The sequence below is a fragment of the Alternaria ethzedia genome (assembly GCF_023757985.1).
Source record: "Alternaria ethzedia strain BMP 0044 chromosome Unknown scaffold_2, whole genome shotgun sequence".
NCBI classification, from domain to species: Eukaryota; Fungi; Ascomycota; class Dothideomycetes; order Pleosporales; family Pleosporaceae; genus Alternaria; species Alternaria ethzedia.
The window spans coordinates 533,981-561,588 of NW_026056195.1; the positions used below are offsets into that span (position 1 = coordinate 533,981).

Sequence of the window (27,608 nt, forward strand, 5' to 3'; positions counted from 1 at the left end):
CAAGCGACTCGCGATGGCAAAGCGCAGCTCAATGGGGCCATGAGCGATGACATGATGGTTCTCAATCGGGCATTTTCTAGAGCTCATGCGATGAGCATACATCTGAACCTCATTTCGATTGGTGCAACGCTTTGGTACGGTTGGAGATTGGCGTCAAAGCTACAGTTCTAGATTAACTGAGTGCGCTTGCAAGTTGTACACAATGAGCGAAGTCCCTCGTGGTTTGATGGTTCCCGAGGTTCCAAACGACGAAGCCTGGGAATTGTTAGAGCAGAAGAGGAAGTTTATAAAACTGAAGCGTAAGGGTTCAATGTTTCGTTGAGCACTCAATCGATACAAATGTGTCTTTGGAATGTCGTATGTTTGCAGTGTTCATTTCATGCTGGTACCTAGTTGACCCCAGGAGTTTAGCGTGGATGAGTAATTTAGGCGACCCGGGACGGATGTTGATCGTGCCTCCGTCCCGTGCTGGGTCTGGCTCTTGCCCTCTCCTCACACCTGCAGCGATCCTGCGCCATCGCATCGGATGGAGGAAACTGAGCAACCGTCCGCGAGAGCGGGTGTACCGCGAACAACACAGGCGTGCCAACGCTGCCGGAACCTGAAGACGCGATGTTTGCCGAGCGCCCAATCTGGACTATGTCAGAGGTATGCCAGCCAATGGGAGCGTGGTACTTTAGCCGTGGCTCCACATCTTCATGTCTTTACAAAGACGCTGACCATCCGCCAGATGTTTCTCAGCTGGCAAGGAATGTGTCTGGGCTGAAGCGCCGCGTAGAGCGAGGAAGCTGCGTGCACCTTCGTAAGTCGCTGCCTGTCTATTTCGATCTCAACTCATGATATTCGTAGCCGAATCGCGCAGGTCGAGCAAAAGATCGATGGCCTCGTAGCCAAGCTCGTCCATGCGGCTGACAGTGAAGTCACAACAGACTCAGCAAATGCATCGCAGCCAATCCCTAGAGAAATCGCAGCGGAACGTTGGCGGAATCGGGGACTAGTCAACACGGCGCCGGGTAGCTGGATGCCGACACCATCCTACGAACCGAACGCCGTGCCGCCTGACCAAAGTACCGACGATGCATCAGAGAGTGCTGAAGTCGATCGACAGTATCTTGAGGAGATCCGCACCATCCACAGATTTGACGACCGTGAAGATGTTCCTAACTCTCGTGAGGGCATCTTTAGGACTTCGAAACGACCCGAAGCTCCTATCGAGCATGAGGTTGTCCAGCAATTGCTCACATCCGGCGAAGCAGACACACTACTGATAGAGTATCGAAACATGTCGGCCACGTTCCCTTTTGTTATGCTACCGCCCCAAGTCACTGCAAGACAGCTTCATGAGCACAGGCCCATGCTTGCACTCGCAATATTTTTGGTGGCATCATGGGAACATCACACACGCCAGATGGCACTTGATGGTATCTTTCGCCAAGAGCTCGCTAACAGAACAATCTTACAACCCCGAAGGACATTGGGCCTAGTTCAAAGCGTACTGGTCTATCTGTCATGGTAGGATGATACCCACCATTGCTGAAAATCTACTGATCTGCGCAGGTACCATTTTGTCTTCAGCCACAAAACACAGCAAATCTTCTTTTTGCATAATCTCGTCACAGGCTTGGCTCTAGACATCGGCCTACACCAAGACTTTCAGCCTTTGATCTCTCCAATGTTGCCAAAGCGACCTCCAGCTCCACCACCACCAGCTGAAGAACTGCGCGAAAGGCGCCGTGCTTTCCTAGGCTGTTATTACCTTTCGTCCATGTATGTGATCTTGTCACCAGATTGTGACTTTGCATGCTGACTCTAGCAGGGTTGCGGCAGGTTTACAGAAGCCGAATCTGCTCAAGCATACTTCAACCATGACCGAGTGGGCGCAAAGCTTGAAGCAAGATCGCGAGTACGAAACCGATGAGACCATTAGCCTTTTGATATCTCTGCGGCAGATTGATGACCAAGTACAAGATGAGTTGTTCACAGCTAACACTTCGCAACTGCCAATGTCTGATGGGCGAGCGTTGATGCACGTTCGATTCATAGATGTACAACTCGATACATGGAAACGGGAGTGCAACGGTGTCCCCTCTCAACGACTACTCGAACTCTCCTTCTCATACGCCAAGATGCAACTGCACAGCGTAGCCCTTCGGCCGTCTCCTTCGGAGTTACCGGCATCGGTACGTTCGTCACAGATCAACAGCCTACTCTCCTCTCTTGAAGCCAGCAAGCGCTTTCTCGATACTTTGCTTTCATTTCCAGCCCACGAATATCACCTCATATCGTTCTCGGAATGGATGCGATTACCACCAGTCATCATGACGGTCGCCAAGCTATGCATACCCAGTGAAGACCATGCCGCCATCGGGTGGGATACTCAAGCTGCTCAAGAAAGAGTGCGCCTAGATCTCTGTCTTGAATCACTTTGCTATCGGATGCAGACTCTATCGACGTTCGATAAAACAAAGCGACCCCACCCCGACTTCTGGCACGCTATGCGAATGATCAATGAACTGACAAAGAATTGGTACATTCGCAAAATTCGACCGGAGCGGTCTAGCCAGACGCCATCAGGATCTACGCCCAGCGACTCGGTTGAGCGGAGTGTGAGCGGAAGCTCATGTCCCATCACCAGCGCACCAACAACGTGTCCGACACGACACGCGGAAGATCAATACAATACGCTAGCAGGCACCAACTATATGGAAGACTTCGGCATAGACATGAACCACGCCCCCGTGACCGAGGTTAGCAACGACCCCTTCGCGCTTATGAGGGGTGCCGACTTCGACATGAGCCAATTCTTCGATATGGCGGGAGGTATTTGGGGGGAGGACAGCTACAACAACTATACTGGCATGTCTTTTGGAAATGGAGCACCGTTCTGATCCCCGTATCAGGACGTCGAATAATCGCCACGGGCAGTCATGCGCGACTTTGTTCACGACAACTGGACGCACTGCAACACGTTGCATCGCGCCGTTGCGCTGTTCGCATTACAGATCACTCGTCTGCGAGCTCGTGGGCATGCCTCGAGGCCTTTCGCCCTAGCATGTGAATCAGACTGCCGATCTCACTCTTGTACAAAGCATCTTGCATCGGACTGTACGATAGCCGTTTACCTTGAGGGCATACAGTTTGTACGCGTTTCCAGCGTATTGGCGTGGCATACGGTGATTAACCCAGACAATTCCAGTGTTTGATAGGCGTTGGACCAGGCACAAAGTAGGCAAAACGGGTCTCTTCCAATGTACACTGTCGCAAAGCATCGCGTACTTCCGCTTACCGCTCATTAATACCTTCCTTTACGACACTAACCCGCCTACCGGGCGCCGTCCAATACCAGTCCCAAGATACCACGCACACTGCACCCCGCGTTTTAAGTGTCAGATTCAGATGCCACGAGCGCGCCACGCGTGGTTTGAAGATGGGATTCTCCTCCATCGGGCCGCGACAAGGTGGTGTCGCTTGTGAAAATGTGATTGGTTGCTAACGCGAAATTGTTGACGTTAGGCCCGCGCGCGAGTCGGCGATCGCAACAGGTTTGCACGTGCCTTGATCGCCCTGGAATCTCGTCGCATGTGTGACATCAGCTGGACCCTGCATTCACGCCTTGAAATCTAGGACATTGGCGCGTTCAGTGCATTGACTATAACTGGACGAGGATATATCTTGTGTGACGTACTCGCGGTTTGCGCAATTACAACACTGTTGATATACGCTGCTTTCCTTGCCTTTCTTGCAACTCGCATTCTCCCTTACTTTACCGTCGCATTTCTTCATCATTATACCCGGAATTTGTCCTAAACATTACCATGAAATCGTTCAAGAGCTTCGTCAACAAGCGCCGTCAGAGCTGGCAAAATCGGGGCAAGCAGGAGGATAATCCGGCACCGGCACCACCCGCTCCCACTCCCGCCGACGCCGGCAATGAGAAGCGCGCAGCAGCTCCACAAGCCAACAACGAACAGCAACAAGTTCTCGCTGAGGCCGCACCCGGCACTCTTCAGTTGGCCTTGCAGAACAAGTCGAACTCCGATAATGTATACTGCTACATCACCGGCCTTGCTCTCGAGCGAAACAACACTCCTCTCTTTGTCCAAGCAGACGGCCAGTCCATCTACTACCCAGTAGCTCCTAAGGATATCCAACAGCCACTCCAAGCTGATGTCGCAATTCCACTTGGCCGCCCGGGTAACACCGTCAACGTCAGGATCCCCAAGATTGCCGGCGGTCGTATCTGGTTCAGCATCGGCGCAAAGCTCACCTTTCTCCTCAACCCAGGCCCTGCGGTCGTTGAGCCCAGTGTGACCAATCCAAGCGATCCCAACTTCAACATCAACTGGACATTCTGCGAGTTCACCTACAATGACGCGCAGTTGTTCGCCAATATCAGCTACGTCGACTTTGTCAGCATTCCCGTTGCCCTCAGCTTGACCAGCAACGATGGCAAGACCCAAACAGTACCCGGCATGGGCGCCGATGGCTTCCGAAGAATCATGGAAGAGCTGCGCGCGCAAGCCCAGCGTGACGGTCGACCGTGGGATAAGCTGATCTACGAGGCCAACGGGCAGCCATTGCGCGTACTGAGCCCGAACAACCTGCTTGTTGGCAATGAGAATGCGTGGGGCGACTACTGGAACGGCTACGTCCAGGCAGTGTGGAACAAGTACCGCAACGAGGACATGACCATCAACACCCAGGCCGCAGCCGGCAACCTCAAGGGCCGCGTCCAAGGCAACGAGCTCGAACTAGGTGAGGCAGGAAAGTTTGCTGCTCCATCAGCTAGAGATATCTTCACCTGCAGCACTGGGCCCTTTGCAACTGGATCGAACCAAGCGCGTAACGCAGTCATCCCCCGTCTTGCCGCGGCCTTCAACCGAAGCATCTTGCTAAACACGCCTGGCAACCAGTTCCCCAACGGCAGCAACCCGAGCCAGTACTACAAGGACCCGACGACCAACCACTACTCCCGCATCGTTCATCAGATGCAGAAAGATGGACGTGGGTACGCTTTCCCATATGACGATGTTGTTCCGGATGGTGGTCAGGATGTGGCAGGCACGATCTTCGCTGGTAGCCCGACGTTGTTCACTATCGCTGTTGGTGGGCAGTAAGCGGCTACTGCTGATGCGAAGTAGGGAGGTGGATGGTGTGTTTACGATGTGATGAGTACATACTTCTTGAGCTTATTGTATATGTTTTGCACACATTTTGAGTGGGTGGGTCTAGGAGAGATCGGGTACATACCCAGGTAGTTAGCTTTTGGTGTATATTTGATGATTAATGAACTTTGCATTTGCTCTATTCGATATCAGAACAAAAGCATAAGTGTGGGGGGCTGGTAGTGCGCATGTCAAGTGTGAGGGCTCTAGGTCTGCCCTGCCTGTCACATGCGTGCATGAGTCGCATCGATGACGTCATTAGTCCAGCCATCTCAGGGGAAAACCGTACCTACCAGCCTCTTTCACCCACACGGGACGCGACGACCTTGGAATGTCATCTCATCTTCGCGGAATACAAGACCGACTAGCGACCAAAACAAGGCTCATCTCAGCTAGGTGAATTGCCACGTGAGGACGCGGCTCGCGCGAACGCGTGACGTCATCAAAATCATGGAGCGCTCATTCTCCATCCTATCGAAGTTGCGCAACGTTGGCGCAGAGCTCTGGTTTTGACGTTCTCATATCATATATTTGCTTTGAAGAGAATGGTATTTCCATCATGGACCGCTTGGTATCCAAAGTATTTGCGATGATCCAAGAGCGCTGACCCTAAGGAGAAGCGTCTTTTACTCAACTCGCGCGCTCCATCACACCACACCCTGAAGTATACATTGTACTCCATATACACGATACATGGAGCAAAAATGTAGTGTATACTTCAAGGCCAAGCCTGTTATTGGAGTTGACTCATCAGCGCGAGCTTGTCGTCGGTAGACCTTCTAGGCTTACGTGGTAAAGTGCGCTTCAACAAACGCTGCGATGGCCAAAGCTGCATTCACTATGAGTGTGACTAGCGCACACACCACAACGTGCAAACGGCCATTTGCGTTTCCATCACAACAACAGGCGACTGACGGATACGGGGCGCAGCACCTAACCCCGTCGCTCGACCACATCCCCCACCCGCCTCTTCCAATCTGCGTGATCAACCAATATCAACACGGATCAGCCAACTACGCAGGCGACATCCAGAAGGTCAAGGATACCCAGAGCCGTCCTACAGGACTGAGCGCGACCGCCCTGCCCGAAACACGATCAAACACCCATGGCTATCTCATCAAAACAAACGTATGGCCAGCTTTTGTCACGATCCCAGAAGAAGCGGATCGACACATGGATCAACAACCTACCGTATGACTGGCAATTAGACAGCGCGAACACAGCGTTCCTAGCTCCTGCGGCGGTATACGAAGATTGGCTTGACTGGGCAAAGCCTCGGGCCCTCTCATGGCTCGCCAGACTGGACAAATACGAAAGGCGGTTTCGACTCGCTGGAGTCGCCTACCACAAGATTCCGTATGCGCTCCGGCGCTCAATCGCTACTTGTAGCTCGAAAGCAGTCGAGCAGACTGTATGTTCACGGCTCAGCCAAATGTTCGAAATCGGCCGCCCGCGCTCTGAAGAGCCGTTCTTTCACCCATGGGACGAAATTTTCGACGCTGCCTATGCAGTGCTGCAAAAATGGGTATTATCAAGAGGCACTGCTCCAGAGAACGTCGATCGACTTCGCGTACTGGAAGCTGAATGTGAACTCACGCTTTCTCAACTGGCAAAACCACTTCGGAATTTGGAGGCTGGACTGGTATGGGTGGAGGAGCAAGTAGCGAAGCTCGCCGAGCGCTCCGATCTTGATGGAACTGAGGCGCTAGCCGCTAAGCACAGTCGCGAGGGTAACATGTTTCGGATGTGGGTACAGACCTTTTTGGAAATTGAGCATGGGGTGGTGAAGTCGAAGTCTGCGTATACGGAAGCTTTTGTCGATGGCGTGGTGGAAGACGAGGGAATTGGGAAAGACCCGTACTGGACTATGTTGGCTGTTACTGACGTCGAGGGTTGGTGAGACGGTGGGTGAACGAAGTTTAACACGCTGTGCAGACTACATGTACACTCTAGGGGCGAAGCTTCACAGCGCTCGCTGCTGTAGCTCTCTATACCACAGGATGTAATTTCACCCTATCATTTCCCACAGCCACTGCAACCAGAGCTAACTAGGGGTAACCAAGCCAACCTGTCAGTCGTATCACCAATATGTGCCCAAACTGCGAACCCGTACCTCCAGAGCAAGCCGACGAGGAGGCCAAGAAAGCCCGCACCGGTATCCAAGAGATCATTGAACGCGCCGATAGTCTTCTCAATCTTTGCAACTCATTGGAAGATCGCTATAGAGAAGCCGGCGTCACCTTCCACAAAACCGAGCGCGCCGCCCGCATCGCCTTGGAACTTAATGAGGATCTGGATGTAGACCGTTACACAGCCCTCAACAACGCCTTCATTGTTCAAAGCTACGAAGAGATCTTCGCTCCTCTCAAGGCTTTGGTTAAGAATCTCACCGCGCTCCGCACAAAGGCACAGCTTATACCATCATCGACCGAGGCTCATAACCTCAAGTTCACGCTGGAGTTCACGTTGGTTCCTGCGATGAATGTACTGGTATCGGACTATGAGACGTTCTCGAACAATCTGCGTAGCCTCGAACAAGATGTGCATGAACTGGATGTGTTCAGTAGGCAGCACTTCCAGTTCAACGAACGGGGCGAGCGTTGTGCTTGGTATGGCCCGGTGTTGGATCTAAGCAATGGCAGAAGAACTGTACGGAGCCATCATAGGGAGTATGTGTTGTTCGCCGACTGGGTTTATAACTTACCCGAAGCGCGGCGGGCTATGGGGGTTCAACATGAGATCGACGGGCTACATGCATCTCGTACGCTCTTCGAGGATAGGCTGTTTGTTTATGCGATGGATTTGATTTGGCATGCAAATGAGGGGTATGTTGTTGAAGGTGCGGAGTAGAATCTTTACCATTACAGATCTAGGGAAGGCGCTTTAAATTCACGGTTAGGACGCCAGGTACTGTTGATAAAAAATGACGCTGATGAGCGTCGTTGATCATCCATGAAATCGTATCGCAGGATTTGATAAAAGCATATGGAAGCAATGAATGGGAGCAAAGCATTCTTGATCGACCGAAAGACGTGTGAAAAAAAGACGACAAGGCCACGTATCAATGCTACCTTTATCGGCATAATAGGAACTTCAATAGAAGAGGGCTTTCTCCAATGGGATATAAGAGAGGGAAGCTGTTGATGTTTTGATGTGTTGTGAATTAATACATGTCTACGGGATCCTGGGTCTCATGACCTTGAACTTCGTCCACGCGACCTTGATCCGCGGTGATATCAATGTCTTGTCTTGAGTCGCTGTTCTCCTGGTTCCAGTATCCAAGGAAGGTGGGTAGATAATCGGGATGCACGTGACCGAGATTTTTGACCTTGACATTGTATTGAATCGGGTGATGAACGGCGAAGAAGATCCTGGAGGCATAGGCTAATGCCTTGTTATTTTCTTCCATCACAATCGGGATGGGAGACTTCCGCAATGGCGCTTCACCATGTACAAGTTGCGGTTGCTGTCCGAATGAATATGCAATGGCATGTTCGTCAGCAGCCACTCCATGCTTCGTGGTAGCTTGACCGTAATAGGTGAAGATAGGACTGCCAAGTGTTAGTCATTTCGCAGCGTGTGTCAAACGGACGATCACGTACACAGCGAAGAAGAACTCGCGTTTACGTTTCGTGACGATGAACCTCCGTATTTGGGTATCTACGTATTCATTGTATTTGACCATAGACAGGCTCGTGTTGTAGTCGGCCATGGGATTCAGCCCGGTCAGGGCGTTGGCACCTGCTGGCTCAGTGAAGAGGACTGAAAAGACCTGCAAAGCTGTCAGCAATCTTGACATCACCCTTAATGGTTGCTACCCGCCTTGCCCTCCTCAAAGAAAGCGCTGCCCCTGACGTAGAAAGCTAGAGTAAGTCAGCATGCTGCACATATGGTGAGGACTGGAGCCTAACATGGATCGAGTGTCTCATAGTGGCTGTTAGGACTCGGATTCGTTGAGTTGTAGGTCGCATAGATAGCTTTTCCTCTCCCATAACCAGCAAATCCACCTCCAGATGCTGTGACTGTCGGTATAGAGTCATTGCGCGCATGGATCTGAAATTGAGGTTGAAGTTGAGGTTGAGCCTGTGGGATTTCATGCGTTAAAGGCACCCAGTCAAAGAATACCCAACCTTGTCCTGTTTCCAGTCAGCTTATACATATGCCAGGGTTCAGTCACGGACCTTCAATGTAGTGCTGCCAGTAGTAGCGTCCATATTGTACATTCCATAGGGTGACAAGATATTTCCCAAATTGGGCGCTCCATTCAGGCTGTGGTTGCCCAAGATGTGATGTCCCGGTAAGATGTGCTTGTCCAGACACGGCTTGAGTAGTTCTGGCTAGTGATTCTTCCACTCCAAATATTCGTGTTGGCAAGGAGACCGATTGGGAGTTGTTTGTTGCTGTCGATAGTGCTTCGGGTGTAGCTGTCTGGAATTTGTTCGGTTGCGATGATATTGACTCAAGATTGTCTATCGATAAAGGAGCCGTCGAAGAAATATGTCCTGTCTGAATATCCGCAGCTTCGTCATGGATGTCGCTAGAGTGCATATAGTCATCATTGGCATCCAGCAAATGCCATCCTGCGTTCGCGACATGGTTCATCAATCCCTTCACCGCTATTATGTAAGCAATGGGCTGCCTGTCGGCAGCAGCGATGACCATGCCGTACAGTGCTCTAGTAGTAGTGTCGTGGACTAGTGATCCGCAATCGCCACGCTTGATCTCACCTTCGTACACAAAGGTGTATACAGACTGAAACGACATGCTCCCTGGTAGACGCATGAGAACAGGTACTTTGTTGAGAGTACCATGAATAGGACCATGAGTGGTCCATGCTGTAGCCATCGAAGGCTTAGGCTCGGCTGTAGAACTCGACATATGAGAGACATTGTTTTCCTTGAGAACTCTGGTCCTGTCGAGCGTCCGTTGAAGCCCAGGGTCATCGATGGTTATGATAGCGCAATCCAAAGACTTTTCGGGCTCCTGGTCAGGCTCCAGATGACCAAGTAAGGCCAGACCATGCGGCAGATCTATCGAGACTTCAGAGAGATCGCTAGGCCCAGTAGCTCCCCCGAGACCAAAACCATCTCCGTGCAAGACGTTAGATTGTCTTGATCTTACTGAGCCTGACAACAGGGCCCCAGCGAAAGATGTCTTTTCGTTCAAATCGTCTTCGCTGTCCTCACTATCACTGTCGCTGTCGAATGGTATACCGAGATCATCTTCGTCATCATCGATCGAAGAAGGGCTTTGATGCAGACGACCGAAAATATGGGCTGCAGTAATACAACCGTATTTGGATCCGTTGTGCACGACATTGGCTGTTCCCATTCTTGATCGACCATCTGCTGTCTTGACGTATATGGGCATTCCGGTGATTCGTAGCCCCTGTTTAGAATCATAGTAGGCAGATGAAGAGACAGGCGTATTCGGGTGGAAAGAAGGATCAGGCGTCTTCTCTTTCCAAGTATCTGAATCCCATCCTTCGGATTCTGATGCTGAATCCCAACATGCTTCGCTAGGTGATCCGGCGGCAGGATGAGTGGGGCCTGATGGGAGGTACTTAAGCACCCCGATCTCGAAGCCAAGATCCGCCAGAACGCCGCTTCTGGTGATGGCTCTCTTGGCTTCTTCCCGTGATCGTTTGTCTTCGCTGGAAATTATGATCATAGGTTTCGCTTTTCGAGGCGTCTTTCCTACCATAAAAAGTGACACACAAATCTCACAGAAAGACTCTCGTTGAGACTGGTCTAACTCTCTCAGTAGCTTGGTCTTTGCTTCTGCGTAGACTTGAGCACATTTCCCCTTGGCCTCCCAGCAAAGCTGGCCATCTTTCCACTTTGGGTTCGCTTCTTGATCCACACGAACTGGATGTTCGATATCGACTGAGTCCTCGTGATTGGCCCGACTTCGCTGCAGGAATCTTCCACCTAGACGTACTCTTACGTCCACAACCCTCGATTCTGGATTGGTGATCGTAGGGGAACACTGCTTCATTGTTACCAGATCGGCAACCCGAGGCAGCTCTTCGATTTGGGCTGTGACTAACATATGTATCGGCGTTGTGCTGAATCATCCTTTTGAGACGTATGATCGTGCACGCAATGCGTAATTCAAGGTGAGGCGCTCATCGAGTAGGAGATGTCACCACGTAGAAGTTGCGGATGGGCTGAACTTTTGTTCGACCCCGCACTCAATACCTTCCGGTGAGCAACCCGCCCCCAACGACACCCATCTGGTAAGCACTCAGCCCCGACTGCGCCACGCTGTCATCCAAGCACTGCCCTGGAAAACATGGTAACTGATGTGGACCTCCAAGCATTCAACCCATAAGAAAAACATTACAGGCTTCCGCAACAATGTCCGCTTCGAAGCCACGACTCCAAACATGGTGCTTTCCGGAAGGGCAAACGAAGACCCTATACAGACCCAACACAAGCGTAACGTCCTGGAAGCCTATTGGCCTATCAACCCTGTCCGGATACTTGCAGTCAGGGATGATCGAGGCTGCTGCCCTTGGGATGCATATTTTCGACACTACACCGCAGAATGCAGAAAGGCTATTGAGCCTGATGGCGGCAAGCATGTGACCATTCGGGAGCATCAGGATATCATAATGATCATTCGGCAACTAGAAGCAGGCCATACGAAAGAGATGATCAAGCGCTCTCTCGCATCACTGGTCACTCAACAAAGAAGTGAAGAAAGCAAGAGCCATATGGCGGAAGGATCAGTCCGGTTGGTAGTTCGCTTGTTCTTGATGGTGGATGTGGGAGCTCCGTCAAAGTACCTGACGTGGGGTCCTACCTTCCTACCGTGGAGCGATGATCAAGTCGATGTGAAGACCGTTCTCGCAAATCACTTCGTCGTCAGCTCTACCGATACAGGGAACCTGACATTTGAGGAGGAATTCACGGCGTTCAACTTGTACCGCTTCACTGGGCTTGAGATCCAATGGACCAACAATCTTGCCAACCACTTGCGGCTCATCGACAACGACCGGAAGCTTTGCGTTTTTCATCATGCAACCTTCCTCCATCATCAGACAAGGCAGGTCCTGGAATGCATTGCTATGGTCAGCTGCTGATTGACATAGTGATTTATATCCGAAGAATCTCATCGACGAAACGTTGCGAACACTAGACTTGTTGTTCCCGAGACAAGATGCTAGCACGCAAAGGTGGTTGAAATCTCAGCGATCGCAACATGATGACATCGCGTATCCGGATATTTCATTGCTGAACCGAAACGCAATGTTGTCGACCGATCGCCGTGCCATGAACTTCGAATATTGGCGCGATGAACTGATGACGTTGAAGGAAAGGTTCGATCAACCGAAGCCAACATCCATCTCTCAGTTTTGGTACGATAGAAGAAACGGGCCTCAGTGGTACACGTTCTGGATTGCTGTTACTGTACTTTGTCTAACAGTCTTTTTTGGTCTCGTACAAAGTATCGAAGGAGCTTTGCAGGTGTATAAAGCGTACCATCCAGTCCCAAACTAGACAACGCATGGCAGCTTGAAGAATGAATGGCATGAAGTACTCGTGTGCAGACAGCTCCTGGACATATGTGATTGCTGAAATTGCTGGCGTTGGAACCATCTTTGATATACGTGTAGCCAGGCCCCGAGGCGATTGAGTCGTGAAACCAGCGAGGAGATTAAGACGTGTGGTTGTATGGCAATGAGAGGTCATTTCGTGGGTCTAGTGAGGAAGCAGGAGACAGGTTGCGCAGGTAGAATCTTGTTCGTATCCTTTGGCACGTCTGAGAGTGTGTAACCGTGGAAGCAGAGCGTAGTGGGTGCCACAATGCTCTCAATGCCAATGGCAGTCACGTCGTTCTTGCAGGCATATAGGTGGGGTCTGATGCCCAAGGCCGAGCGTACTATGCCCGGAACTATACGTGTCCGCATTGCTGAACAGATCCACGGCGGTGACACCTCATACAGGAAAAAACCTGAACAGGCCTGCGGACTACATTGAGACAAAGACCTGCAACGTGGGTGGCCCAACGTTAACGTAGGCTCCAGGGTGTTCAGTTTTTCCCTAGGTTGGCGTGGTGAAGCCTTCGATGACGTGCGCCCATTGTAGATTCATGGCCTGAGTTTGGCCATGCTGATCTCCATCTCCTTGTGTGGTATATGTGTACGCGAGCTCGGCCGTGGTAGGATAGCGCTTGCGAATGCGATAGAAGAGGATTCGACGTGTATAGTCCTAACTTGGGCCGACAGGGAACTCGATCTACAATCTTGTCAGTGTGAATACCCATCACACAAGATCAGACATAACATACCAGCCTGACCCTGTAGTCATTGGATTCCTGAAATTGTGCGGCAACGAGAGTTGGGTGAGGTCTCATATCGAGGCACCTTCTCCATGTTCAGTCTGGCTGTGTGCAATGCGCGCATCTCGAGAACCTCCAACTGGCATCTGGGGGCGACAGTGCCATCTTGTTCGTAGCGTGGACCGTCCCGGCGAGCGGTGACTTCGTAGCATAGGAACGGCTACGCCAGACCGGCGGACGACTCGCGGGCGGCGACGCGGGCGGATTTCAGAGAACGAACCATAGCGTCATGGCAAGTCAATTCGCTGAGACCTAGAGACAGTGGATTTGCGCTTCGGTAGAGGAATTCGCGCTTCAGCTCTGATCAGTCGCGTGTCTTCTGGGTGTTGGTGACGCGTTATGCAGAGCACACGAGAATCGCGCGCTAGGGTCCGCGGTGTTCGCGGTCACATGAGGCCCGGATGCATGGGCCAGCGCGGGGAAAGTGGGCCTCGTGCGCAGAAATCCGTCGCACTAAACACACACCACACACCTCCTACACCCCTTCTTACACAGTCTACTGAGAGGCAACAAGTATTTAGACGCGTAGTGTCTTCTTTTGAACTGCAACATGTAATCAGTGTCGTCTCACACACATGCAGATCGCACTAATCGAGACCTCCTCAGGCACATAGCTAGCGAGATCGCGGGATACCTGATCGAAGTGCAGTCCACGGAGAGGGAAAGCCTTGAACTTGAGAGTCATGTCAATTATGGCAAGTTATACGCCATTGCGTTGTTTTTGCAAAGCGCTTGACGGCGCTTATCGAAGAATGTATTGATGCTGCAATGCGGGCACAATGGTAAGACTGAGATCTCATAATCTAGTCAAAGTAACAAAGTTCCCTTTCGTTGGTCAGGTCGTTTCGTCTTCACCTTGATCGGAAGCATACAGCTGCGCTATGCGCAATCCTCAAATGTTGCTATTTGAGCTTTCACATTTGCAATTCCTACTCGACCTTCCACCTTCAAACTTAACCTTCCAGGCGATTATACGCGCCCAATGTTGCAGAATGGGAGAGGCTTCGAGTTCCTGAGCCAAGCGTTATTGCCCAGGTGTACAGTGTCGCTTCCTCTTGAGGGCAGATCACGAGGACGCGCACACTGCCAGAGGTACCTAGGTAACTTGACACTCACGCGTTTCTTACATCAATACGGCTTCACCTAGACGTTCATATTGCCTTATTATGCTCCATGGAACCTTCGAGAGCAGCGAAGCTACGTGACTGGTGATTTCAAAACAGGCAGGAGCAGTGAGCTAGCGCACAGACTCGCCCACAAACAAACCACCGACCTTTTCTGTCTTGCTGCTTCCTCCCATCCTCACCACCTCAAAAACACGCTTGTCCTATACTGCACCATGGATGCGATTGAAGCGTATGTGCAAGCGCAATTCGCCGCTCTCAAGGGTATTTACCATTCCCCTTTCAACCATGCTCATAGCTAACATCGAGCAGCGAAGTCAGAGGCAAAGCAACAAGGGCACAAAGCCGATCCAAAAGAGCCTTTGAAGGCGCCCAGCAATTCTGTCGAGTGTTAGTACATCCTGTCCACCAGCATCGTAGACGCCACTAACAAAACATAGCCGCCAGTGAGCGCGTTCAGAGTGTCGTCAGTGACGCCATAGTCAACGGCGAGTTCGACAAGCTGAGTAAGTGCCATTCCGCGATGCTTCAGTGATGAGTACTGACACACGGCAGTCAACGATGTCACCCATCGACTCCAACTTCCTCTCACCGACGCTCCTGCGCCCGCAGAGCACAAAGCCGCCGGTGCGATAGAGGTCCAGGTCGGAGGGCCCCCACCGCCTACAGGCCTGCCTAAGGACGCCGACCCCGAGTTTTGCATGGGTCTCTTCAAGCTCATTCTGTCTGCCAAGGGCGTCAACAAGAACAGTCTGGTCTATAGGACCTGGCAGTCGGTCATCAACCCCGACTCGGACGAGGGCTGCCCGCCAACTGTCAAGAACCTCACCCATTGGAGGCCCAAGCTCTCCGACGCCACTGCGGACGCGAAGGAGTATGACCCGAGCAAATACAGCTCCACCTCCTCATTCTCTCTCGGTCTCTGCCACGCCACATTCGGCACCTTCTACACCTGTCCCCATGGTGCCGAGTGCCCTTGGCGTCACTCCAAGTTGACGTACCCCGAGACAGACTGGCTGAGGGACATCGGAGCCAACGACGTGCTCGCCAATCTCAAGTCTTGCCAGTTGAGTGGAGAGAAGATTCCTCGTGTCGTTGAGCGTACTGCCTGGGATGAGTGTTTGTAGCACAAAGCCTACCTCTGTGTCCCCTCTCGGACACGTTTACGGTTGCGAGCAGCGGCGGCCGCGTCGTGCTTGCAGGGCTTTTGACTGCTAAAGTCCATGAAGTCTGAATATGAATCCAATGATGCATTCCACTTGAGCAAATCTGTACCTGCTTGATGATGGCCTGTTGAGTGCGTTGCTGCCGAATACGACCGAATGACATACTGCCAAGGCTAGCATGGTGCCTGCTGCATTTGCAACCTCCCAAGGTGGCCATCCGCAAACTCTTCACTCGCCAGACCCAACCATGGGACCACGCCTACGCAGAGCAAGCTCCATAACCTTGGGCCCCAATACTGACATGGACTCACAATTCACCAAAGGCAATGTCACCAAAGTCGGCGGCTCAGAGTATGTCATGCACCTCTTCATGTGCTCTACTGTGCTAACTGTACCAGCCCATTCGAGGACGACGACTACCCACTGCGTAACGCCGGCGCACTCCTAGACTCCTCAGATCTCGAGGCCGACAAGGGCACAAAGCCTCACCTCAGCCTGCCTATCGTCCCCTCCACAGTCACGGTGGCCGAAAACAAGGCTGTAGTGACGATGAATGAGGGGCGTGTATCGAGAGTCCAAAAAGTCGGGCAAAAATAGTGATACCATCTTCGATATTTGCTCCTCCTCTCTAGCGCCTGTATGCGTTGACGCTTCACCATGATGCTTCCCATTGGAATGAATCTATGTGTTGTGTTGTGTTGATGAAGGTCTAGCGCAATACTGCTATCTTTTGCCGTGTCGCAGGTCACGTCATTCATGACTTCTGGAAAGCCCTTTGAGGTATCGTTCATATAAGCTTCACGATACCGGATTGATACCCCAAAATCTCGGCCACATCACGCTTAGCTATGGGAACTGCACAAATCGACACTGTCGATTTGCTCTGAGAACTGGTTCTACTGATTGGCTCATATGTATTCGCGATTGATCCAATTCTATTCAACACAAGAAATGGGAAGTGGTGGAGTGATTTGACTGCAACGATAATGTGACTGCACAATGCCGATACCGATGCCAAGCACCTCCGAGATTAGGTCATGGCATTGAAGATTGAGCTCCGTCAGCTCACGAATAAGCTCTCCGATGATGAGAAAGAAGAGCATGAAGCCATCACCTCTTCCAGCAAGCTATGCCGGGTTACCGCATACGATACCGATGAAGCCCGTCAAATATCGGTGGCTCCACACCATATAGCCTCCGGGCAGGACTTACGGTTCGCTGCCGCACGCGGGGCCAATGGTGTCGTCGCCACACCTCCTTCTCCTGCTCGAAACTTGGCTCCTCTTGCCGCACAAAGCCATCATCAACGTCAACCACAAGTCAACGAAGCGAGTCAATCAACAATATACGTCGGAAGCTCCTCGCCTCAGATCTTGTCTGAAGAAGACCGTGACACCTCGCCCCCTGTGCCCATTCCGGCTCCAGTTGAGGTATCAGTACGCCGTAGATCAGGGCGCCCTCGCAAGGTTGCGTCGATGGCATGCGAGATGATTGGATATGCTATACAAATGTGTCCAGATCGACAGTGTCGATTTTGACAGCCTAGCATTCTGAGTAGCAGGATTGCTGTATGATGGGTAGACTGTGACTTTCATCTTCGACGCGATACCCGCTATGTAGTACTCTCACATGCGTTGTAACGTGTGCGTAAGTCTAGATACTGGACTTGGTCTGGACATTCTGGGTCTAATGATCGTCGCTATTGCGCTACGTCGTAGCCAAAGCTTATGCAACCTATCCGATGCGGCATGGTCATGAGATACAGATCGCAGATGGAAGATTACTAGAGCTAAAATTAGGAGATCCTTGTCTAGTCTCGTGATCCCAACGGTGTGAATTGGCTCGCGCAACAGAGCGAAAATCTCGCCAAAAGAGCTAGATCGTACAAAAGTTCGAGGGAAGTTATGAGAATGGAGCTGATGTAGACAAACACCTGTCATCTCGAAAGAGGTCAACATCGTTAAGAGCTAGATCATCGGACACTTATAGTATGATGCGCCAGTAAGGCGCAGCCTAAGACCAGGCTTTACGTATCTGAAAGGGAAACATTTGCTATCTGCGCCTTTGTGATTCATGCTGTTGTTTGCTTCTACCAGAGCTAGTTTCTGAAGGCCTGCGAGCGCGAGGTGTTCGACGGTCGTCTTCGTATAAGTCGGCATTACTGTTCGTTGCCGGCATGTATTGTGTTTGGCTGCCCGTTGGGATATATCCGTACTGCGCAGTGGGCCTCTGTGTATTAGGCGAGGCGTAGTGGCTGGTACTAGGTGCGACATAAGCCGGATTTTGAGAAGCCATATAGGCCGTGTTAGTAGGGTGTGGGTATGAGAAAGTAGGCGTGGGCTGCGTTTGGTTTCCGGGTGCTTGGTAAGCTGCACTGCTCGGGTAAGCTTGAGACGGATAGTTGGATGCTTGGTATGTTGCATTGCTTGGGCTTGCGTATGCGCTCGTGCCAGGACTTTGGTACTGCCGGTATGGTTCTGGGTTATGCACTGTAGGCGTGGGTGTTGTTGAGTCCGGTCCATACCCAGTCTGCCACCCTGAAGCTTGACTCGACTCAGTAAACGAATCTTGTCGTGTTTGGGTTGGAGCTGGCCCAAAGGTATGACCATCGTAGAACTTGGTATGACGAGCTGGTGGCAGAGGTTCCGCATCCTCGATTCCCCAATGCGACTTGAATTGGGCCATCAATGTCCACTCGTCGTTGGGATCGACATGACCAAAGTCCTCCACCTTGACATTGTGCTCAACGGTATAGAGTTTGAGGAAATTGACACGCGACTTTGGATCCATGGTATTCCACGGTTCTTTTCCTATCACGCGGATAGGTTGGCCCATCGGTGGCTCTGTCGAGACGATTTCTGAAGCCGTGGCTCGTGGGGGTGCCTTTCCGGTGTACATGATGGCATGATGGTTGTTCGGCTTGTTTTCTGGGACGCCTCTGCCGCCATATGTTTGGATCGACCTGCAATTGTTAGACTTGATGACAACTAAAACAAAGCCTCCGGAACTAACAAACAGGTACAGCAATTGTGCCCTTCTCGGATTACGACGAACCAACGGATCTTGTAATAAGTCTTCTCTCCAAATGCGCCGGTCGTTGCAATCGTAATGTCTTGCTTAACGTCGCCAGCCAGCTCAGGCCATAGCACGCGGAACACAACGCCACGTTTGTAGAAGTTGTAGCCCGGGTATTGAATCTGGAAGCCTGGCACACAGTCAGTGAACTATTTCACCACGATTGAACTGGACATACTCGGTTTAAGTCTCTCGCTGGTTCCATGTCTCTCAGATCCCCTGAGAATTCTTCGTGGCCACCGACCTTGGCTCAATAGAGGAAAATCGGGCGGCGTGCTTGATGCATCGGGATGTAAAACTACTTCTCGGCCAACGTTCTCGAGCAACTCGCCATCGGATGGTCGAGAAGATGTTGGTACATGGGTAGGATATGGATTGGGTGCGGCGGCGTTGACCCCGATGTTTTGGGGGTACCCGTACTGTGGTAGCGTATAATTGCTGCTTGGATATGGGGCGAAAGCTATGTTGTGATTAGTTCAAACCGCCCTTGAATAGACGTGTGGCTCGAGTGAGCATTCTCACCAAGGTTATCGGGTGCTGTATCGATATGGTTGACAGAAAGCCGTGAGAAGGTATTGGCGATATCCACGCTACTGCCTGTGTCAACTGCGTTATGACCATGTCCAGCTGCACTTGGCGATGTGCTAGCAACTGCCTGAGCTTGATTACTGCCTACGCTCCTGTCACAAGAAGCAAAGTCAGCTTCGACCCTTGGAAGGTACCGAGGTAGATAGTAGTGCTGGGTGGCCACGTACGCTGTAGCAGACGTTACTGCAGGGACTCTCAGACCGTTGGCGTAAATGTATGTGCTGGCGCCATAATCGTAATAGTAATAGAGTTGGCGAGTGTAATCATACAGGTCATACCGCTGCATTGTGTGCACGGTGCGACGGTTCGTGCCCCGCCATGATGCGGGCCTACCTACGGTATATAGCGCATCCAATGCCGCATGTGATGCGGCTCCAAAGTCTTCATGTTAGGTGTGATATCGATGAGCAAGTTAGATTGATGGACAGCTCATCTTGCAGTCTGCTCTTGTCCATGTGGCTTTTCCGGTGAGCGCGCTTAGATTAGATTCATGGATGCGTATCTCCCGGGCAGCCTTAGCGTGATTGGCTTTAAAATGATGCGCGCCCCAAAGTTTCCTACAGCCACACGCGAACAGGACAACACCCGCCCTACAAGACATCAATACCATAATTTCCATCATATTCGACTATACTTCCAACATCACAGAACTTTCTAGTTGTAGCATTGACGACTTGCGAGATGTTTGACAACTACCCTCAATAACAAGCCCAAGTATTTCACCGCACGGAGAGCAGCGGCGTGAGCCATCTCACTTACATATTCCAGAGCCCACGATGTAGTCGCCGAAGCTGCTGAAATGAATAGTGGTAGCGAAGAAATTCTGCTTCGTCAGACCGACGCACCCGGACCGTTCACTTTGCCACATCATACATCCGCCACGCAAACGCGACAGGACGAATACCCGACCGAACAACGTGCGGGTTCATCTGTCAAAACCTTTATCACCTGTAACAACATGTCGCAATCGCCTCTCGCAGACCACAGTTCAATAGCACAAGCACAATTCATGAAGATATGGCTATCACATAGGTCGCGCATATCTTCGTTACGAAGTACGATATTGGTTATGCGAACAAACCTGAGAAAAGAGAGGTTGCAGTGTTGGCATAAAGAGGAAGTGGAACAGAAACTTCAGGCACAGTGTCTGACTTATCTCAGCGAGGATGCTATCTACAAGAACAGTACTGAAAGCTGGGATCACTGGATCAAGACATCTGAAGAGCTCAAACGTTGCAGAGCCGATCTGATCTCTTCGCGGGAGCAAACCGCAGTGCTAGAAGATGCCCTGTCCAGCCAAGAGTATCAACTAGACCGCCTGGAAGAAACCATCTATTCCGATGTCGCTCAGTCAACAGATCAGGAAGGCTCATACCAACCGGTACAAACACCATCAAGTTTTCTCCACACTGCTTTACCGATAGACAACGACCATGATCATGACATGGGTCTACTCGAAAAGCTCTATATGCGGATGGGCGATATACGCATATATCACGAGAGATTAAGCAATTTCGAATTCGACCTTCGTGAGCGTGCAGAAGAAAGAGAGCTCATCCGCGCTGCGGGAACCAGTCAGCTTTCTACTGACGCTGTATTCTTCGACCGAGCACGGGTGCAAAGATCTAGAATCCAAGAAGAACACACGAGGGCACATGAAGATGTACATTTACTCAAACAACAGTGTACCGAGCAAGGAATCGAATTTCAAGAACCAGAGTTCGCCAAGTCGATGTACTGTACTTTGCTGGAGAGCACTACCCCGAGTTCCAGCTCAATCCAGGCGCCGCCAAATATGGTTGGGGATTATTTTGCATCCCAGGAGCGCGTTGAGACATGGCTGGGGAAGCCCACAGAGCCTGAGCTCCACGTATCAGACGATGATGAAGAGACAGATCACCAGGAGACTAGCAGGCATCCAGCATCTCCTGATATGGTATGGATATCATCATCACGCCCAGAAAAACAGCCACGTTCGGATAAAGGCTTGCGCAGACGGTTTTCGGCCCCGTACGATATGTCGCAATGGCGAATGACTCCATCTATCGGCTCGCACTCGCCGGAAGTTATACCTCGGGCCCCGGCTGCACCAGGCCTCGGAACAATTCTGCCTCACTTAGAGACCCGAAACCTCCCCAGAGCCAGGCACTCCCTTGCAATCTACGAATGATACTATTGATCAACGTAACTCGCAGCGAATGGAATAGGAGGCATACAGATACGGTGGCGATTACACAGGCTTCCACATGGCTCCGCGCTTACTCTTCGTTCTTGCCTGCGGTCTGACTCACTGTCGCACAGTGAGTCGCATGTGCTCAGCACGTTGGCCCCCTATGTTTGCCACCAATGGCATCGCAATTTGTTATCGGAGGAGATCATGATCACTTGGACGACAACTTGTGTCCCAGACACATCTCGAAGTTCAATGCTATCTTATTGGGCGCCTCGTCGGTTATGCACACACAGCCTGGCAACCTTGCTCGAAGTGGCGCTGGAGATTCGCTGCCAGAACTCCGACGGCATGGGCCTTTCACCAATGTATCGGTGCATCATTTGAGGCTTGCAGAAGCAATAACAGCAGACCGAGAAGTCGATGAAAAGTGCGGCTGAACAATGCAGTGATTGGCTGGCGGAAGGAGCCTGATCGGTGAACAGGCAAACATGTTGGATATCTCATTGTCTAATCTTATCCAAGCAAATGCTCATCTCCACATGCCAGGCCCTCACCAGACATAATAGCGCGACTGAATATCTGCTCGTCAAGTCTCTGCATGCCAGAAGAATGACATGTCGTGTAACACAAGACATGCGGAATATGTGCGATAAGATTGGTGACGTAGCCGACCGGAAGGTGCCCAGGTGGGGCAAGTGGGGCAAACATACCGATAGTGCAACGGCATGAAGCGCATAGGGCGCTGGACAGCCAGGACAGGTTTACCTCTGGAATCTGCAAAGTGGCTTCCGTAAGCTGGGATGTGCCCAGCAAGAAGGCAATGATGATGCACTGCATCAGTGCGGCCTGTATGTACTCCAACATGCGACGCATCGCCACAGCCATCACTCCCGATCCAGCCCCACGGATGCGACCGTGCCCGCAACCGCCCGTTATTTCATTCGACTGCAGCCACGTACATATAACCCCTGGTATGCTTAAGGCTGACATCTTTGATATCTCGGAGTCTTCCGGCTCGGAAAAGGAAGTTGGCGATGCCGTGGTGGGAGGCACATCGAGGGTTACTAGCTTTCAAGGTTTGATCGAAATAAACGTCGATATCACCGCTATGATCAGTACAATTACGACGCTCTAGGTGGCACTACGCACTATGTCACCGCAATCTGTAGGCTGAACGTAACACGATGCGGGCCGATGTCTTTGATTCGCTAGACAGACCGAAAGGCAATGGTCCTTGGAAGCCTGGCTATCAGCCATCGACCTCGCTGCCTGAGAATGCATGACCATCGCAAGGTCGCAGTCTCTTACTCAACCGTCTCTTTATCGTGCATGAGCATTTGGAGCATGATCCGCACAGTCAACATGCGCATCGTGGCGCCTTCATAATTGAAGTATCCCGGCGTACCGGCTAGCATGACGGAGCATACCAGCACCCTCCTCTCCAAATCGTCCGTCCGCGCATCCTCTGCTTGATGGTTCCGAGCAGATATGTCCCCGCACTTAAGATAAACGCATATCCAATGCAAGCTGCGTGTCATCATGCATTTATATCCTTGGCATGCGGCATTGCTCATGTCGCATCGATCGACTGGTGAAGCTAAGCCTGTACGCACGTTGTTGATAGCTTTTCCAAAGCGGAAGCTCTGATATGCAGTGAGACTCGAAGGATCCGGCCACTGCGCGTCGTTGTCAGGAAGGAGATTTCGGGCACCAGTTAGGGCTCTGCCAAGATTCACCTCGCTTACGACACGCTAGCCTAGTCGGACTAGCTCAGCTATAGGCCCAGTCAGGTACCTCTGTTTCGAATGTGAATAACCACCTGCATGGACGCGACTGCCTGGAATGAAGCGTATTGTAGGAGTGGAATTTCGCAATGGGTAGTGTGCGACCCAATTCATACTGGTCGCTCCAAACAACATAATATATACCAATTCAAACCCTTGACAAATCGTTTTCATGAAATAATCTCCGGACTCCGTGGTGAACATACGCCGACCCGCAAGCGTTGCACCAGTCTACCCTATACTGTTACATAGTGATGTGTGAAACAAGCGTGAAAGTGTTTAATATGAAACAATAGACGACATGTGTCGCTCGTCATCGAAATAGTCGACAATACGTCGGATTGTAAACAAAAAAGAAGGCAACAAGGAGATATCAAAGTAAGATCTACATGACTAGACACCCACTGCTCTCCGGCTGGGTGTGTGCTATACATGAAACATTAGGAGATGGTTCTTCGGTACGAGCGAAGAGTTGTTCGCGTTGAAACGTCTGCGAGTCGCCTGAGCCACTTTCTGCTTCGGAAGCTATAGAACAGTCTTCTGGACTACTGAATTGATTTGGCGGCGTTGGTAGTGATTCCAAACGACTGGTAAGGATCGCCGAATCTGGTGCGGGTGCAGGTTGCGATGCATAAGCATTGTCCGAATGGTGCGATGACTCGGATGTGGAAGATGTGCTCTTGCGTTGCCCTTGCCGGGTGGGGGTCGTGTGAGTGCTTTCAGCAAAGTGGCCACGATTTTGATCATTTTGAGCGTCGTCCATGTGCTCCGGAAGTGTCGTGCAGTCAAGGCGAATACCACCAGTATCGGAATCTTGCGATGTAGCGTCACTTTGAGTATCTGCTGTATCTGCTGTATTGGTGCATGAAGTACGTCGGCTGGGTATTTCGGAAGTCATGCAAGAGACTGGAGATCCACTGACGCTTCTTGTAGGAGGCTTAAGTGTAGCCAAATTTCGTCCACCGACATGCAACAGGTCTTCGGATCTCGGGATCGGAGTCTGGACTTTCGGGTGATTTTCTGAAGCTAGAGATGTGCTGCTAATGATATCCAAGGTGGGCATATCTTGGCTTGGAGCATCCACAGTTCGTGGGATATTGGGCTTGCTCGTGGTTTGGTTAGAAACCGTAGAGTCTCCAGTACGAAAGAGAGATAACTCTTCATGTGATTCGGTCAGAAGCTGGCTTGTGTGCGTCCACCAAGCGTCGTCATTCGTATAGCCGACGTCAAATATCGCTCTCAAATACAGTTGGTGAAGACGTGAATCGGCAACAGTTTCCAGTAACCAGGCATCGATCATTTCCATCTTACGCAGCCAACGTCTATGTTCTTGTTTCTTTTGCGATGTCTCAATACCACGTTCAATCGGGCTAACCGCAGCATGGTTACTCTCGTTCAAAGTATTCCCAGGAGATGTATGTTCATCCTGTCCCAACACTTTTCCATGCTGAGCTGTTTTCGTCTGGGCCTGAACATTGCCTCCTGGGTCACTGATTTCACAATACGTAGTGTGATTCCAAGCTTCACGCGATCTCTCGGTCCTGTCAGACATGCCGTGCGTCAATTGTGCAATGTTCAGGTCATCTGCACTCCGGCTTCGACTCACTGTACCGATTGGTACAAATTTGTTACTTAAAGCGCCCTCGACAAATCTTGCCTCTTTGCTGGTATAGTTCCATTCCAAGGTATTGTAATTGGCTTCAGCCGTGTCGTATGTCGACTCGAGCAAGCCCACCTGATCTCTCATTGCCGACGCTTCCTCGAAGGCTTTCTCGATTTCCGGTAGTCGAGATGTCGGGCTATCGTTAAGATACTGGCGAAGCAAATTGAGTGCCGAACCCTCCTTAGCACTCGTCTCGATATGGAGATCCCTGAGTTGTTTGCGCAGCGCCGCCAATTTGAAGCGTGAGCCAAGCAATTCCTCGCGACAATCTCGTAACTCTTCTTGTTCACGATCAAGTCTTTCTGCATCTACATTCCGTACTGCATCCGGTGCTAGATCCGAAACATTCCCAGCGACTGTGGGATGAGGTGGAGGGACGTGAAGGCTGATAGATGAAGCTGGTGGCGGTGGCGGCGGCGGAGGAGGTGGTGGAGGTGGAGGAACAAAGGACGGTTGTACACGACGAGGCCCGTATTTCGAGTTCTGTTGCCCGGCGCTATCTTCGCCATGCTCCTGAACAGCCTGCAATGTCAAATCATCAATTTGGTATTTTCGATCACCATCTTCCACATATGAGTGTTTAGAATGTAATGTACGGTTCCCCGTGGGAACAGGCTCGGCACCGGCCGCGGAGGTTGATGAACGAAGGTAAGGGACAGTGTCTGCTATTTGAGCGTCAGCAAAGAGAAGCTATGGTAGATAGCGAAGGACGTACCGGGAAAGTGCCCATCACCATCCTGAATCGATTCCGGACGAGAAGAGCTATGTGCCTCTTGTTCAGACATTGAACATCGAGGTGCATATTCGAAATTCAAGGAATGGGTACGAGATCGCAGATGCAAGAGGCATGCCGTGGCGTGGCTACGACTAGCTAATATTTGCTTGATGGACACTCAGACCCAGGCTGATGCGCAGCCGAAACACTCTACGCAGGCGGGCGGCATGTGGCTGTCCAGGGGGAGCCTTTCGCACTAACCAATTTCGATCGACCCAAGATAAAGCGGGGTCTGCGGACCAAGGGCCGAACGCGTCGTAGCAGTTGCCGTAGCTTCACCTTGGCGGCCTGCACCGAGGCCCCTCCACCTCTCCCAGGGCTGGCATGCACGCCAACGCATACATGGATTATCACATTACCACTTTATCGCAAGCTGTAGGAGGGTCGCGTCGGCATCATGGCTGTCTTCTCAGATGACTCCTCGTCTCGCAGTTTCTCTACCTAGGCACATGCGGCTCTGCGCGTCCAGTCATTCGACGCACATAAGTAGTCATGGTGCACTTGCATGATACTTGTGTGGTCTTGAGTTGCCGCGCTTTGGGTGACATGTGGCATCACTTACGACATGTTGGATCCAACCAAACCCCAGCCTGAATGGAATATTCAATTCCAGCGCTATCTTTATCTACAATTCAACGACCAATACCGGCAATGGTACTGGAATCATCATGACGGTAAGGAATCGTTTCGAGAAGCACACACGTTCGCTAAAGGCCATCAGGGCAAAGTTGGGTATTTTTCGACTGGGTCCCTCTGAATATTGCGCCCCCTGTCCCCCAACTGCAACCCCAGTTGGAAACCCAGTTCATACCCCAGATACAAGTCCAACCTCACTTCGATGTCCACCAGACCTATACAGGTCCCTTACACCAGCGTATCGATTCTGTCGCCGCCGCGGGACCAGCCAGTATTCGCCCACCCATTATTCGCCAAGGGAAACAGGTCCTCGGCTCCTACGACGGTAGGACTGCACAGGCTGACAGTCACTACGAACACCTTGATTCTTGTATGTCATCATGGTGTATCCTAAAGCATCGCGTATTTAATTCATAAAAGCGTTTTACGTCAGAGATGCGGCGTTTTTCATCGAAGGAAGGGTATGTATTGTTGTTCTCCGTAAAAAGAACAAAATCTGATAGCGCTAGGTCTTCTCGGTGCTTTTCAGCGAAGCAGCTGGTGCCAATGCAGTCAGTGCCCTTAAAAATATCAACAGCGTGACCGATTACAACAGCGCCATTTCAATGGTAAAATACCAGGAGTTCGTACACACGCAAGTGCGCAGGTTCATCGTGGTCAGGCGCAGAAAAGCGTTTTGTTTCGCTGTGTAAGTCGAATATTTCTCATTGGCGTACTCTACTAACGATACAAGACCCATCTTTACCTACCAGGGTCAAGGTACAAAGAAGCCAGGTGTCTCTCCGAACGAGCACGCTATCGCATATTCTCATGGAGGTCACGGTCCTCAGTCACTGCCAGATGAACCCCCTCTCACAAAATATCCTATCTGCATCGTTATGAACAATGGCGAAAGGCCTCTCGCAACAGCGTCGAGGATCTATTTTGGGATACACCATCCAATCCAATATAACGTCAAAGTCAAAGACCTTGGTGTTGTGCACCAAGACTGGTTGCCAACATTTATTGGCTATTGGAACATGGAGAACATCTCCGATACTCGGCAATCCAACGAAGTCACCGATGAGGCTGCTCAAGATGAGGATGTTTGACCTGGCTCGGGCATTTTCTTCA

General features: G+C 51.2%; 8 protein-coding genes across 8 annotated transcripts; 6 read left to right on the top strand and 2 right to left on the bottom strand.

Moving 5' to 3' along the window:
• Positions 1–526: 526 nt before the first annotated feature.
• Positions 527–2,888, top strand: J4E87_000979 (uncharacterized protein; the record flags this gene model as incomplete). The annotated part of the gene is made up of 4 exons (XM_049372629.1): positions 527–648; positions 731–802; positions 850–1,293; positions 1,817–2,888. 4 exons carry the CDS (start codon positions 527–529, stop codon positions 2,886–2,888), a joined length of 1,710 nt encoding a protein of 569 aa, XP_049237287.1.
• A 927-nt stretch (positions 2,889–3,815) lies between these two features.
• Positions 3,816–5,117, top strand: J4E87_000980 (uncharacterized protein; the record flags this gene model as incomplete). The annotated part of the gene is made up of 1 exon (XM_049372630.1): positions 3,816–5,117. One exon carries the CDS (start codon positions 3,816–3,818, stop codon positions 5,115–5,117), a length of 1,302 nt encoding a protein of 433 aa, XP_049237288.1.
• A 1,153-nt stretch (positions 5,118–6,270) lies between these two features.
• J4E87_000981 (uncharacterized protein) lies at positions 6,271–7,065 on the top strand (the record flags this gene model as incomplete). Its single annotated transcript, XM_049372631.1, has 1 exon — positions 6,271–7,065. One exon carries the CDS (start codon positions 6,271–6,273, stop codon positions 7,063–7,065), a length of 795 nt encoding a protein of 264 aa, XP_049237289.1.
• A 188-nt stretch (positions 7,066–7,253) lies between these two features.
• On the top strand, positions 7,254–8,015 carry J4E87_000982 (uncharacterized protein; the record flags this gene model as incomplete). Its single annotated transcript, XM_049372632.1, has 1 exon — positions 7,254–8,015. One exon carries the CDS (start codon positions 7,254–7,256, stop codon positions 8,013–8,015), a length of 762 nt encoding a protein of 253 aa, XP_049237290.1.
• A 313-nt stretch (positions 8,016–8,328) lies between these two features.
• On the bottom strand, positions 8,329–11,216 carry J4E87_000983 (uncharacterized protein; the record flags this gene model as incomplete). The annotated part of the gene is made up of 3 exons (XM_049372633.1): positions 8,329–8,716; positions 8,768–8,927; positions 9,347–11,216. 3 exons carry the CDS (start codon positions 11,214–11,216, stop codon positions 8,329–8,331), a joined length of 2,418 nt encoding a protein of 805 aa, XP_049237291.1.
• Positions 11,217–14,850: 3,634 nt separating this feature from the next.
• Positions 14,851–15,762, top strand: J4E87_000984 (uncharacterized protein; the record flags this gene model as incomplete). The annotated part of the gene is made up of 4 exons (XM_049372634.1): positions 14,851–14,899; positions 14,948–15,025; positions 15,076–15,141; positions 15,191–15,762. 4 exons carry the CDS (start codon positions 14,851–14,853, stop codon positions 15,760–15,762), a joined length of 765 nt encoding a protein of 254 aa, XP_049237292.1.
• Positions 15,763–16,102: 340 nt separating this feature from the next.
• J4E87_000985 (uncharacterized protein) lies at positions 16,103–16,398 on the top strand (the record flags this gene model as incomplete). Its single annotated transcript, XM_049372635.1, has 2 exons — positions 16,103–16,152; positions 16,200–16,398. 2 exons carry the CDS (start codon positions 16,103–16,105, stop codon positions 16,396–16,398), a joined length of 249 nt encoding a protein of 82 aa, XP_049237293.1.
• A 1,561-nt stretch (positions 16,399–17,959) lies between these two features.
• On the bottom strand, positions 17,960–18,699 carry J4E87_000986 (uncharacterized protein; the record flags this gene model as incomplete). Its single annotated transcript, XM_049372636.1, has 2 exons — positions 17,960–18,015; positions 18,351–18,699. The coding sequence occupies 2 exons, from the start codon at positions 18,697–18,699 to the stop codon at positions 17,960–17,962; spliced, it is 405 nt and encodes a 134-aa protein (XP_049237294.1).
• Positions 18,700–27,608: the final 8,909 nt, after the last annotated feature.